The sequence below is a fragment of the Trichosurus vulpecula genome, chromosome 1 (assembly GCF_011100635.1).
Source record: "Trichosurus vulpecula isolate mTriVul1 chromosome 1, mTriVul1.pri, whole genome shotgun sequence".
Classification (NCBI taxonomy): domain Eukaryota; kingdom Metazoa; phylum Chordata; class Mammalia; order Diprotodontia; family Phalangeridae; genus Trichosurus; species Trichosurus vulpecula.
In genome coordinates this window covers 186,279,593-186,293,840 of record NC_050573.1, presented here as the reverse complement: position 1 = coordinate 186,293,840, position 14,248 = coordinate 186,279,593, and the positions used below count along the sequence as shown (strand labels likewise).

Here is a 14,248-nt window from a genome sequence, read left to right as displayed (position 1 = left end):
CTCTTATCTCTGAGCCACACAACAGCCTGGTGAGGTAGGTGCTGTTATTATCCCCATTTTACAGATGAGGAAACTGAAGTAAACTGAGGTGAAGTGAATTGCCCAGGGTCACATAACTAGTAAGTGTCTGAGGCTGGATTTGAACTCAGTCTTCCTGACTCTAAGCTCAGTATTCTATTGACTATACCAGGATCAAATCTTAAAACAAAATGTAAGCATCAATGATTATTATTTTGTATATTTAGTACTTGGTAAGTTGAAGATATTAGGGGAAATTCTCATATTAGCCAAAAGGAGTTAGAATAATACTATCTTTCAGTGGAAGACTTCAGAAAAACCTCAAGGTTTCAGTAAACATATTTATATTTGTATATTCTTAACAGAATCACAATATTGGAGGAGAAAGCAAGTATCCCTAGAATTGTAGCAAATTCTGAAATGAATGATATATCGTGATCTGCCTAGATTAATGTGTATCTGTGAGGTAATCTTTTAATACACCCAGGACAAATATCTTTTATGCGAAAATGAGGAACTATTAAAAGATTATGACAAAGCTATACTGTAGAGGTTTGAATTTTTCTTAATCATTTTATAGTTGCTTTAATTTTATCATTCTCTCTCTGTCTGCCTACTTTTCTGGACTTTCACCTTCCTATCTTTCTCTGATTACCCATGAGATATTTTTATTTCTGAATTTATGTTGTTGTTTCAGAGCTCAACAGGGAATATCACTTTATACTGTTGCAGTATTTTTGACCTTCCCAGGTAGGAATAAATTATATGTCTGAAGCTACATGTCTGGCAAGAAGATTTGTAGGGTAATTTCATCTGGGCTAAATATTTGCTATAGCACACACAGGGGATCAATTTTATTTTTAATTCCATATGGTTTATTTGTTCATCATAGGTACAGATGTGTTCATTATACCTAATTAGTGCCTTTGGCCTTGACTTAAAACCTTTGGAAAAAAAATTATTGTGATCCTGAGTTGTACAGTCTCATCCACCTAATCCCTGGACCTGTAACCAAAATTGAACTTATTGGTAAAGAAGGAGAAGAGATCCCCTCTCCCCCCACCAATAACTTCCCTGTAGAGTCCTAAACTGCATTCATAGGGGGAACAGGAGCCAAATTGTCCTAGCAGGCTTCCTTCCTTCCTTTCCTCAAATCATGAGAACCCTGACATTGATGACATTGCTCCTTTAAAAAAAAAGAGGGAAATAAAAGTTTCCTTGCTCCTTCATCTATTCCTTGGTTTTACACAACCCTTTTAATGTGGGGTAGAGGAGATTTGGGAAGAACCAGAATACCATTAACTCTATCATGAAATCACAGCATTAGCCCTGAGGAAAAAACATAAAAACAAGAAAGGAAACTAGTCTTTCTGGATTTGTTTTCCTGTGGCACCCTTTGGGGGAAGAGGTAGACCTGTCATCCATTTGTTGAACTACTGGTGTGGAATTGCCCTCTACTAATATAAATAAACTTCTGTCACTTACAGACTTTTCCCCTTCCGTTAAAGGTTAATTTTTTTTTTTTATTTGTAGGGCTGATGTTGGCAAATTTGACAGGATTTGGGATAGAGGAGCCTTGGTTGCTATTAATCCAGGTGACCGAGAATGGTTAGTAGTTTGGTTTGCTTTTTTAAAATGTTCTCTCAGAAGCTTTTTTTTTTAAACAACATGCTTTATCACTTAATAAGTTATGAATAAATAGAATCACCTTGATTTTATTAGTTTTCAAAAATCTTTTGTATCTTTGGTAGTTTTGCTTTTATTACTAACTTATTAGGAAAAACATAAACATGATACTATATAATAATTAAAATGCTATTATGTAAGATTTTGTTTGATATCTATCTGTACGTTTATGATCATCAAAATAATAGTAAACAATGATCATATAATTTTGTTTCAGTTATTCTTATCATTATTTAAGCCTTAACTTGATATATAATAAGGGAAATTATATGGTATGGTTGCTCAGAAAAGTTTGATTTTTCATAATTTAGTAGGATTTATTGCCACATTTGAACTTGTAAGTTAAAAGATATCCTGAGTAGAAACCTATAATTTAACGATATTCTTAAAATTATTTTAAATTGTTCTCCATCTTACCCTATCATAATACCTGGCACAAAATAAGTGCTTAATAAATTCTTGTTAATTAATTGATAGCAATATTATGTGTATGTGAGGTTTATCACTGTTTATATGAGAAAATGAACCTCTAAGTAAACTACATAAAATTTCTTTCTTAGAAGAAAATTGATGGTAGATTTGAAAGTTTTTGGGAAAATTAATTTATACCTCCATGGAAGTAAGAATATCATAAAAATATAAACAGTTGTATTTTCAAGTTGCAGCTGGATTGAGCAAATGGGAAAGGATTTTTAAAAAAAGTTTACTTCATCATTTTCTAACTTTCTGCCTTCCCTTCTCTGTTTTACCTTTTTTTTTTCTTCTCATGGCCATCTATCCATCAAATATCCTTTTAAAAAAAGAAAAACAAAAACCCTTTTTTCCTTTCATTTTCTGGATGTAACAATTTTCTTCCTTTATAATTGGCGTATAAAAAACACTTCAGGCTGCCCTCTTAGAATTATTAAAGAAGCATTTATAACACATTCCTCTGGAGTGTATATTACAGAGACCTGTTATCCAGATATTAATTACCTCCAAACTGTAATATAGCAAAAACCTCATTAAATCAGACTGAATAGAAAGTCACTTGGAACAAATGAGACATTTGAATTTTCTGATACTATAAAAGAAGTGCAATTTTATTGCTATACGTATACAGAATTGACAAGTAATATACACATTATACACTACATATATACACACATAATACACATATATACAATACAATATACATATACAAAATTGACAAAGCCTTTTTACACATACTTTAAAAAAACAGGTAACTGAATTCTCTGCGGTATTTAATGTTGTTAGCTATGCCTGTTTTAATGAAACCATCCTCTCCCTAGGCTTTTGTGATACTGTAAGCTCTTTATTCTTCTCCTACTTCTCTTAATACTTCTTGCTCTCCTTTTAGGACTTCCTTCTCCACCATGTGAAATGTGGGCCTCCCCTAAGTTTCCCCAGGTTTTTGCCTCAACTCTTTTCTCTATGTGAATGACTTCAATTCTCTATCTTTACTCTAGCCTCTCTCTAAAGCTCTCTTGTTTTCAGCTACTTCCCCTAGTTGCCCACCATCACCTCTCTCAACATGCCTAAAATTGAACTCATCATCTTTCTCCACTCCAACTCATATCCTCTTTCTGACTAAGCTATTTATGTTATTTTCTTCACTAATCTTCCTGTTGACAATAGCTATATTTCTGAAAATGTATGGAAGCTATTTTGTAAATGAATCATAGTTTTGTTATTTGTTTATAATTTCAAAAATGTTCTATCTCATGGTTAACTTTCAATTGCAAGTGGCCCCTACTAATTTTGTTTTATATTTCTCTGCTTCCCGAGACATTGTCATGTAATTAATGAATCTGTAAGAGGGTAGCCTGATATTTTGAAAAATAAAACATGCAGAGAAGGGTTTTGTAAAGTGAAGAATATTTTCATACAGCAAATGGTATTATTCCTCTAACCCCTGGCCACCAATGTCTATCTTTTTTGAAGCTTTGATAGTGTTTTTTAAAAGCAAAGCACTTCTCCATTCATTCTTCCATCCGTGCATAGTGACCAATTTATGTGTTGCATAATGCCTCAAAATGCTTTAAAAAGACATAAAATATTTCGTTTCACTAGGTCTTCTCTTGGACAGATTATACTTATTCCTTAGAATTATTGACTCAAGCACCAGTAAGAAATAGAGGAAACCTCTGGGCCTACCCAAAAGGAAATACATTGCATTAGCAAAATTCCTCACTGCTGTCAAGGATCCTTTCTCTTCTTTTCCAAGTTGGTGGGGCAGCATTTATAGTCAAAGCCATGACAAATATGACCACAGCACTTATCAGCTATGAAAGTTGCTGAGAAGAGAAAATGGAGAGAATGGAGCACAAACATTCTCTTTTAGGAAGAAATCACATCTTAACGTTTGAAGGATTATTTCCTAGTTGATTCTAAAAAACTGCTGTAAACCTGACAGAGCCAACCATTTTCCTGCTGCCAAAGACACAGCTGCCTTTTCTCCTTTTGCCACTGAGCTGAAAGGTTATAGACTAAAGGAAACCCTAAAAGACCAACCTAGAAAATAACAAAGATATCATAAGTAAATTAGAAGAACATGGAACATATCACCTATCACACTTATAGATAGCAGAGGAATTTATAAATAAGAGATAGAGAACATTGTGAGATGTAAAGCAGATAATTTTGATTACATTAAGTTAAAAAGGTTTTGTGCAAATAAAAACAATGTAGCCAGGATTAGAAGGAAAGCAGAAAATTGGAGGGAAGGGGAATTTTATAGACATTTTTTTTTCAGATAAAGGTCTCACCTCAAATATATAGAGAACTTTGTCAAATTTATAAGAATATCAGTCATTCCTCAGTTGATAAATGGTCAAAGCATATGAGCAGGCAGTTTTTTGATAAAGAAAAAAAAGATTATATATATTCATGAAAAATGCTTTAAATCATTATTGATCAGAGAAATGCAAATTAAAACAATTTTGAGATATCATCTCACACCTATCAGATTGGTTGAAATGATAGAAGGGAGAAGCGACAAATATTGGAGGAGATGTTCGAAAACTGGGACACTAATACACTGTTGGTAGAACTGTGAACTGATCCTGCCATTTTGGAGAGCAATCTGGAATTATGCCCAAAGAGTTATAAAACTGACCCAGCAATACTAGTATTAGGTCTGTTTCCCAAGGTGATCAGGGAAAAAGGAAAAGAACTTATACACTCTATACAACCTATACCTTACACAAAATATTTATATTTATTTATTTAAAATATTTATAGCAGCTCTCTTTATCGTGGCAAAGAATTGGAAATTAAGGGGATGCCTATCAATTGGAGAATGGCTAAACAAGTTGTGGTATGTGATTGTGATGGAATATTGTGCTGTAAGAAATGATGAACAGGTGAATTTTAGGAGAAATGGAAAGATTTGCATGAAATAATGAAGAGTAAAATGTGCAGAACCAAGAGAACGTTGTACACAGTAACAACAGTACTGCTCAGAGAAAAATGTAAACAACTAAAGTATTCTGAGTATTATAAATATGCAAATCATCTGGCCTTTTCTTGTGCAGGGTGAGGAGGGAGGAGACAGTTTAGAACTTAAAATGTAAGAAAAATATTAAATTAATTAAAACAAAATAGCAAAGGGGGCCTTCTCTACTTGTAGACTCTCTTTAAGTAATCAAGGAATATTTAGAGTAACAGAGACCTATAGTCTTCCTAATGCATTGTATCTGCATGCACTCTCCGTTCTGGAAACATATCCAAAATTTGTCCATTTGCTGAATGTCAGTTAACAGAATTATTATTATAAAACAGCGGAGAAAGTTTTTTTCTCATTTTTTGATCATGATATGAATTTGCAGAATTGATATCAGTTTGTCAGCTTATTGAGTTAATTACCTCTTGCATCTCTTCTTTGCTCTCTTTTCCCGCTGCCTCTGCTTTAGGGGCAGTCCTTCATTACTGCCCACCGGGACTATCTGACTTGCTTCTTACCAGGACTTCCTGCCTCCACTCTCTTTGCTCTCCAAACCACCTTTCATTCTGTAGCCAGATTTATCTTCCTTATTGCACTCCTCCACTCAAAACTCTTCTATGGCTCTCTGTTGACTAGCAAATAAAATTCATACCTATTTGTCTGCCAGAGTCAGATGCTGTTTATTCTTTTCAGGTTCATTTCATATCACTATCCTCTATCGAATTTCTTTTCTTTTCAAGCTTAAAAAAATTTTTATTACAAATTTAACAGACAACAAACATGAACATTTAAATGTATGATAAATAAAAGAGGCCTTTATATGAAACCATTTGAGCTTACATGAATATTAAATTTAATTTTGTAGTATTAAAATTCCCTTTTTTGTATCTACTTCCAAATGTTTTGGTTATCTTTGTATATTTTATTTTATTTTATTTTATTTTATTTTATTATTATCTAGTATATCTCATAGAAATGCAATGATATAAAAATACAAGTAGGATCCATTTAAAATCTTATGCACTTAGCACCTTTTAAAAATATTCATTCTTAATAACAGTAATATTAACAGCAATCCTATCCTATTAAGACATTGCATTGAAATAGGTTTTTTGTTTTTATTGGTAGCAGTATAACACACTATTTTGACCTTTCTCATAATGTGGCTCATTGCCTACATTTTAATTCAGAGCAACACTGAAGCACAGAAGTAAATTATGTTTAAATAAGTGTGTTATAGCATAAATACATTTTTGTTTTTCTTTCATTAATTGTCCCTTTCTTTATCCCTGATCTCCCATTGAGCAAATTTTTTAGAAATAAAAAAATAAAGTCCTCATTAGATAGCTGCATAGTTAAACAAATTCTATTAAAGCAAATTCCCAAATTGACCATGTCCAAAAATGTATGTCTCTTTCTGCACCTCTCTGTCAGGAAGTGATGACATGTTTCATTTTCACTCTCTTGAATTCATGATTTATCATTGTGTTGATTAGAATTCTAAAATCTTTTAAATCTTTTCTCTTAATGTTGTTATAATAATAAAATTGCATATGGTTATCATTGTATAAATTGTTCTCCAAGTTCTATTCATTCTACTCTGCATCAGCTTATAGGCCTTTACGTTTTCTCTAAAATTTTCCATTTGTCATTTCTTGTGACATAATAATATTCCACTGTGTTCATATCACAATTCATTTAGCTGTTTCCCAATAGGAGGAAACTCCTTGGTTGCCAGTTTGAGGCTACCATAAAAACAGCTGCTATGTTTTTTGTACACTTGATTAACCTTTTCCTCTGAATCAAAGGGTAACTTTGGAAGTATAGTTCCAAATTGCTTTCTAGAATGGATAGGGCAATTCATAGCTCCACCCAACAATATATTGGTTTATCTGTTTTCCCATAGTCATTTTCCTCTTTTGTCTTTCTTGCTAATCTGATGGGTGTAAATTGAAATCTTAAAGTTGCTTTAATTTTCATTTCTCTATTAGTGATTTTTTGCATTTTTATAAGGTTATTTATACTTTGGATTTCTTTGAAAATTGCCTGTTCACATCCTTTGCCCACTTACCTTTCAGGGAATGTCTATTAGTCTTACAAATTTGAATCAGTTCCATATGTATCTTAGAAATGAGACCTTTGTCAAAGAAACTTTTTTTCATGTATGTTTGCATATGAGACCTATCAGTGAAACTTCCTACAAAGATTTTTTTCCCAGTGAATTTGTTTCTCTTCTCATTTTAACTATATTAGATTTGTTTGGGCAAAAACTTCCTAATTTTATGTAACCAAAATTGTTTAGCTTGTGTGATCTTCTCTATTGTCTGTTTAGTCATGAATTCTTCCCCCATGCACATATCTGAAAGGTAATACTTCCTTTATCTTCTTACTTATTTTTGATATTACCTTATATATCTAGGTCATGTATACATTGTGTTCTTTACAAAGGGTGAGGAAACCCTTTTCTTAAGTTTTTATCTGGAAACCAAAATTTTTCTTATTCTACAGACTACCCTTTCATCCCATACCCCCTTCTTGATCTCTTAGGTCCCTATTGCCACCAAGTAAACCCTTCCCTCTTCCCCCCCCAAAGAAAACCTAAACTTCAAAAACATTCTTATAAATTTTTGGCAGAAATGTTGTTTCAAATGTAGTAGCAAGAAAGATGATGGCTACCAGGTCTCTGCCTTCTCTAGTCCATGCTCCACATATCTGCTAAAAATATTTTTCCTAAGGCAAAGGTTTGGCTTGACTTTCCTCTAGGATAAAATACATCTCCTCACCTTGACATTAAAGCCTATCACTTTCTAGGACTGTTCTATTGTTACCGCTTATTTCATTTTGAGGAACATCTATTGAACATCTACTATGTATAAGGCACTGTGCAAGGTAGACAGTCTTAAAAATGGGTAAACAAAGGTTAAATAAAAAGGGTAGAAAATAAAATCACATTCTGCCTGTGAGGAGCTTATATTCTTCAAGGAATACAACATATAAACAGAAAAATAAAATTACAAAATGATATGCAGAGGGAAAGAATGCTAAATAGGCAGGGAGATCAATAAATGCCTCTCAAAGGAGATAGCACATGTATGCCTTCAAGGATACTAAAGGATGCTAAAAAGTGGAGGTGAAGAGTGATTGCATTCCAGGAATTGTGGCCAGCCTGCTGTTCAAAGGCATGGAGAGGGGACATGAACAGTATCTAGGCTAGTTTGGCCAGAGCAAAGAGCATATGTAGAGGAGTGACACGAAATAAATCTGGAAAAGTGTCTGGAGCCGAATTGTGAAGGGTCTCAAGTGCCGCACTGAAGATCAAATGAAATAACATTTATAAAACGTGCTTAGCACAGTGCCTGGCACATAGTAGGCACCACATAATTGTTTATTCCCTTCCTCTTTATCCTTGAGACAACAGGAGCCACTGATGATTTTCAAGCAGAGGAGTCAAATGGTTAGACTTCTGAGATGTTTACTGGGATTATTTTGGTAGCTACATGAAAATGAATTAGGGAGGGGAGAGGGTAATATGAGATCAATTAGGAAACAATTACAGTAACCTAAATGCGATATGAAAAGGGTCTGAACTACGATAGGGGTTTATTGAATGGAGAAAAGGGAATAGATATGTGAGATTGTTCAGCCAAACTCACCTCAGTGTTAAATATTTTTGGAATGCCCTCCCAGACTTTGTAGCTATCTCTCAAAATTTTTATCTTCCTCTGAAGTTCCTATGCAAAGCCTTTCCTGAACCTAGCAGCCCACCCTACCCCCAGTTGTCCTCACAGGCCTCAAATCACTTTATATTTGTTCCTGTATCTGTTTTATTCCTCAGTAGAACCTAATCGCCTCTAGGGCAAGTTTGTTTGCCTAGTGCCTTGCCTATTGCTTCGAAAATGGGAATACATAAGAACTTTGATCAAGTAGCCAACTTCATTCCAGAACACCAATAAGGAAGCATGTTACCTACCTTCTAATGGATAGGTAGGGAGATCAAGGTAGAGAATGAGCCCATTTATTTTGGACATGGACAATGGGGGAATTCCTTTTGCTTGACTATGTATGTTTTTCATGAGAGTTTTTTTTTCCTTTTTTCCTCCCAGTGATAGGGGTAAGAGGTAAAAGGGAGAGAGAATTGATTTTTGGTAACTGAAAAAAATAAAATTTCATTTAAAACTACAAATAGGTGCTTAAATAAATGTTTGAATCAAATCAAATCCAATCAAATCTATTCTCTGGATATATGTTTTCTATTATGACTCATAGTACTAAAATAAGGCCATTTAGCCTTCCTCTCTCAGACTTCTGTGAGTTCTGTGATGCTGATCTGATTAGGACTACAAGCCCTCATTCCAGTATGAAAGCTCAGTGTCCTTTATAGGACCGCTTAAGTTTCTCTTTAACCTTTCTTGATAATAATGCCTTGTATTGAAAAATTGGCAAAAAAATTGGCAAATTTAGTTGCTTTGAATAGAATTTCATTTTATAAGAAATTGTTTTTTAAATTTTGAGAAAGGTCTAGTTTTACTTTGTTAGAATGAGTATTAAACCACTTTAACCAAATCTTGATTTCCCCCTTCCCTAAATTCCTACAGCTTTTGGTCTGTACGACACATTTTAGCATTTAATTATACCCTGTCTTCTTATCTTTATAAGACTGTTGTGTTTGAGGTAGTTTTGCTTTTACTTTGCACAGAAAAGTAATATACATAACCTTTCATTTCCTTTTTTAGCTATGCCAATTTAATGTTGTCTCTATTGGAAAAAGGTTTTCACTATCTCCTGTCTACTTTTTCATATGATTCAACTAAATTGCCAGGTAAGTATTTTTTTTTAATTCCAAATAATAAGAAACTCATCAAATTAGTGTTTAAGAGTTTATAAATGAGTTCCTCACAACAACTATGTGCAAATATAATTATTCATATTTGGAAATGAGAAAAATTAAAGCTCAAAAGAGAACTGTTATGACTACAGTCATGCACCTACAAAGAAAGTGGTAGATACAGGTCTAGAATCCACAGTTTTTTGGCTCTAGATTCTATGCCTTCCCCCTCTTACAAATCTGTCACTCTTTAAAATAATGAATTATAAAACTAAGAGGATGGTTTTTGCTACATTTATCTTATTGGAGTCCTTGGTGCAAGTTGAAATAATTCTAGTTGTTAAAGTGAATAGATGCTCATGTGTGAGAATAACATAGAAGCCATTAACCTGTATATACCTTTTGACCCATCAATGCCACTACTGGGCATATACCCCAAAAAGATCAAAGAAAGAAGGAAAAGGACTTTCATGTCCTTTTTATTTATAGCAACTCTTTTGGTGGTGGCAAAGAATTGGAAACTGAGGGGGAAACAAAAATTACAGAATGGCTGAATAAATAAGTTATGGCATATGAATGCAATGGAATACCATTATGCTATAAGAAATGATAAAGGTGATGGTTTCAGGAAGATCAGGGAGGACCTCAATGAACAGATGCAGAATGAAATGAGCAGAACCAGAAGAACAATTTATAAAGTAACAGCAATATTGTAAAGATAAATAACTTTGAAAGACTTAGTAACTCTGATCAACACAGTGACCAACCACTATTCTAACAACTCATGATGAAACATGCTGTCTACCTTCTCGCAGAGAAGTGATGGACTCAAAATGCAGATTGAAGCATATTTTCTTCTATTCTTCTGGCTTTTTTTTGGATCATGGCTAACATAGGAATTTGTTTTACTAGACTATACATATTTGTAATGTGTTCTATTTTTCTTGGCTTTCTCAATGGATGGAGCAGAGGGAAGGAGAGAATTTGGAATTAAATATAAAATTGAATTTTTAAAAATTTTAAAAAAGGATAACATAATTTCTAAGAAAATGCAATATATTTAAAAAGGTAATTTTTTCATTAGCTTTTCATCTTTTTTATTCAGTCTCACATCAGACTGGAAAAGTGTCTGTGTGGGAAAAGATTTATAGCCCTGTATATTTATAGAAAAGAGAGCTTAAATGAGCTTTGGACTTGAGGAAGGGTGAGACTAGTCTGCCCAATGATGGGTGGGACACATTTCTACATTCATGGTGTATTTTGCTTGTGAATACTTGTGGTTACTGGAGGAGGTATGGACTAGGAGCAATTAAAGAGGTGTGCTAGGTAGGGAGTATTCTAACATTTTGCTATTGTTTGTTTTCCAGACTCTTATGATTTAACATTTTAATTTACCTTGTGATTGGAATTTGTCAGTAAACCAAATGGTTTTGGCTTCTACCTAATACTTCACTGCCTGAAGAGTAAATTACCATCTTTCTTTTGAATTTAGAGAAGGACATTTATTTTTGTCCTTGTTTTATTTATTTCATTTGACCTGATTGAATTTTAAAGTTTATGCACATGGCTAATGCAGTTCTCCACAAGAGTGGGGAGAGAGAGGGAAATGCAGCATGTTTTTGATGTGTGAAAAATTTCAAGTTAATTATTACTTATGCTCTTGTTGGACCTATTTGTGGAACAAGGTGCATTTTTGTTTCTTTTCCATTTTGAAAATCACATATTCATCATGAAAAATTCATCATTATTCATTATAAAACAAGATTTAATGTCTATAAATAACTATATTATTTGAATGGAAACAGATTCTATACATGTAAAATTTGTTACTATACTGTGATTTTATAAGAATATAGAAGGTAGCCAAAAAAAGTGTAGAGTAGAAAATTTTTGCTAGAAATGTTATGCATGAGGGCAAAGAGTTATGCATGTGTACAGGAGAAAGTAGACAAAGAGTACCCCCAGGAAATATTAGAAATTCTATGGAACATTTCTTATTATATTCCTACCCTAGTTGCAGCTTCCCCATGCCCATTTTCTCTACCTTTACAAAGTAAGAATGGCAGGAAGCACTATGAATTCATTCCTAATGAAATTCCATTCTTTGGAAATATTAGATATGGAGAAGGGAGCATTCATTTTATTTCTTTGAGTATTCTCACTTATTTGGAAAGTTGGGCTTTGTGTGATTAAATGAAATGAAAAAAGAGCTTGTTACTTTTTAGAATTGAGAGAATTTCATTTCTCTTCACTGTATTTCTCTCATATATTTTTCTTTTAGGTCCACCATTTTATATTACTGACAGTGAAGTTAAAAGTTTGTTTGGTGAGTTACCAAATTATATTGATAGTTTTCTTTAAAAAAAATTCAACAACTAATCCTGTTAGACTGTCAGTTTACTGTCAGAATAATAACAATATCATGTTAAGTATTACAGCATTTCATTACTAGAAGTGTATTACATTCAGATAGTCATTCTAATAAGACTCTCACAGTACCCTGTGAGGTAACTAGATGTATCCGTAAGGCAATAATAACAATGTAGATGATAATTGTCAAAATGCCTGTGTGGTTCTATATCGCAAAGTATAGAAGACTCTCCACATAGGAGGTAGAAGAAATAAACCATTTATTCGGACACTAAAGAACCATATCCCACAAGCCATTTATCCAGTCTATCACAGCAGTAAAACATTCCACACACAGTATAACAACCTGGAGCCTCGCCATCCCCAAACCTCTCTGACCCCCTGCTGGGGTCTTCCCCAAAACAAACTCACAGTACAGCTAAGTCAGCCTGTTCAGTTCTAACAATCACAAAGGTGGCCATTAGCAGCCATAACTGCTCTCTCTCTCTTTCTCAGCATTTCCTGTGACATAACTTCCTTTTCCTGTCAGGAAGCTCCTCCCACCACATGTAACTTAGGCTTCCTGTGATATAAGCAGGTCACATGGCCTATTAATGGGTGGGAAAGATCTTCAAATCTAAATTGCTACTACAGTAGAACAAGTTTTATTACCCCCATTTTATAGATGAGGCAAGTGAATCTGAAGAGAATTGCTATTTGCACAAGGTTGCACAATTAGCTACACTACAAACCTTTTCCCAACTAGTCTATAATGTCTCTAAGAGTCTAAAAATGTATGTAATATGAAATCATGAAACTATTCCATTAAAAAAGTTGTTGGTTTGGTTTTTTGCTGTGGAGTTTGACCATATATCTGGTATGTATATATGTAAAAGACATATGAGAAATCACAATTAAGGAGATTTTGCCACTAGTAATTCCCCTATTTCATTGAGATTACCCTGGTGAGCATGATTTTAAAAGACATTTGAAACATGATAGTATAAGCAAACAAGATTTTAAAAAACAATTCCCCAGTTACTAGACTAAGCTCCCTGAGAGCAAGAACCATGTATTTATGTGATGTTTCTCTCTGTTCTGTGTGTCATGAAGAGTGAATGAATGCATCATCCCTCACGATCCCTCCTTTTTTCTTGTTCCAGGCTCAACATGTAATATTCAGTGTCTTGAGAAGGCTGATGCTTTAAAAGAAAAACATAAAAAATGGGGAATTGATTACTTTATTGAGATTTTACATCTCTTTACAGAAAAATAAATGAAAATCAAAGCTGCATAAGATTTGGTAACATATTCGAAATCTCATATGTATCTTTACCTCCTTCAGCTACTAAAAGTGACGTAGTGACATGAAAATGTAATGGACATCTTTGAAAGTTTTTCTTTAAGCTATCATTACATACCACTTGTGGTATCTATTGGAATATGCATGTAACTTCAAGAAATTTGTAAGGGGCTATTATTTTATTATTCTCATGATGATTCCAATGTTGAAATTAAATATTTTAATTTGAGCAAAATTACTCATGCTACTTTTCTGCATCCTCACTTCATGACCTAACAAAATCTAGTTCAAGCAGTTTTGTATTTTAACCCATTCAATGTCTTTATTGCTTGTAAATTTTCAAAGAAAGTCTCAATGCTTTAGAAAAATTAAATTTTTTTCTCTAAGTAATTGAAAAAGTGTTAGCCTTTATTGTTAATAACATGATCATCACCCACACAATGCCAACACTTTTCAGCCTTTTAACATTATTTTCTGTATATTTGTGCATATAATATGTGTGTGTGTTTACATCTTGTTCCTATTTTATATCATATAAATGTATAGGGCATCGGAGAAGTGAGGAACTGTTAGGACATAATATTGTATACCTTGTCAGAAGCAGTCATTGACTAGGACATGT

At 33.4% G+C, this 14,248-nt stretch overlaps 1 protein-coding gene across 1 annotated transcript in view; it reads left to right on the top strand.

Moving 5' to 3' along the window:
• The window catches only part of TPMT (thiopurine S-methyltransferase), a 28,931-nt gene extending 14,915 nt beyond the window's left edge, over window positions 1-14,016 (top strand). Inside the window, exons 5-9 of the mRNA XM_036752957.1 lie at window positions 716-768; window positions 1,552-1,626; window positions 9,883-9,968; window positions 12,256-12,300; window positions 13,487-14,016. Coding sequence (XP_036608852.1) covers window positions 716-768; window positions 1,552-1,626; window positions 9,883-9,968; window positions 12,256-12,300; window positions 13,487-13,599 — 372 coding nt within the window. The 3' untranslated portion in view covers window positions 13,600-14,016. The remainder of the gene's footprint in view (window positions 1-715; window positions 769-1,551; window positions 1,627-9,882; window positions 9,969-12,255; window positions 12,301-13,486) is intronic.
• Window positions 14,017-14,248: the final 232 nt, after the last annotated feature.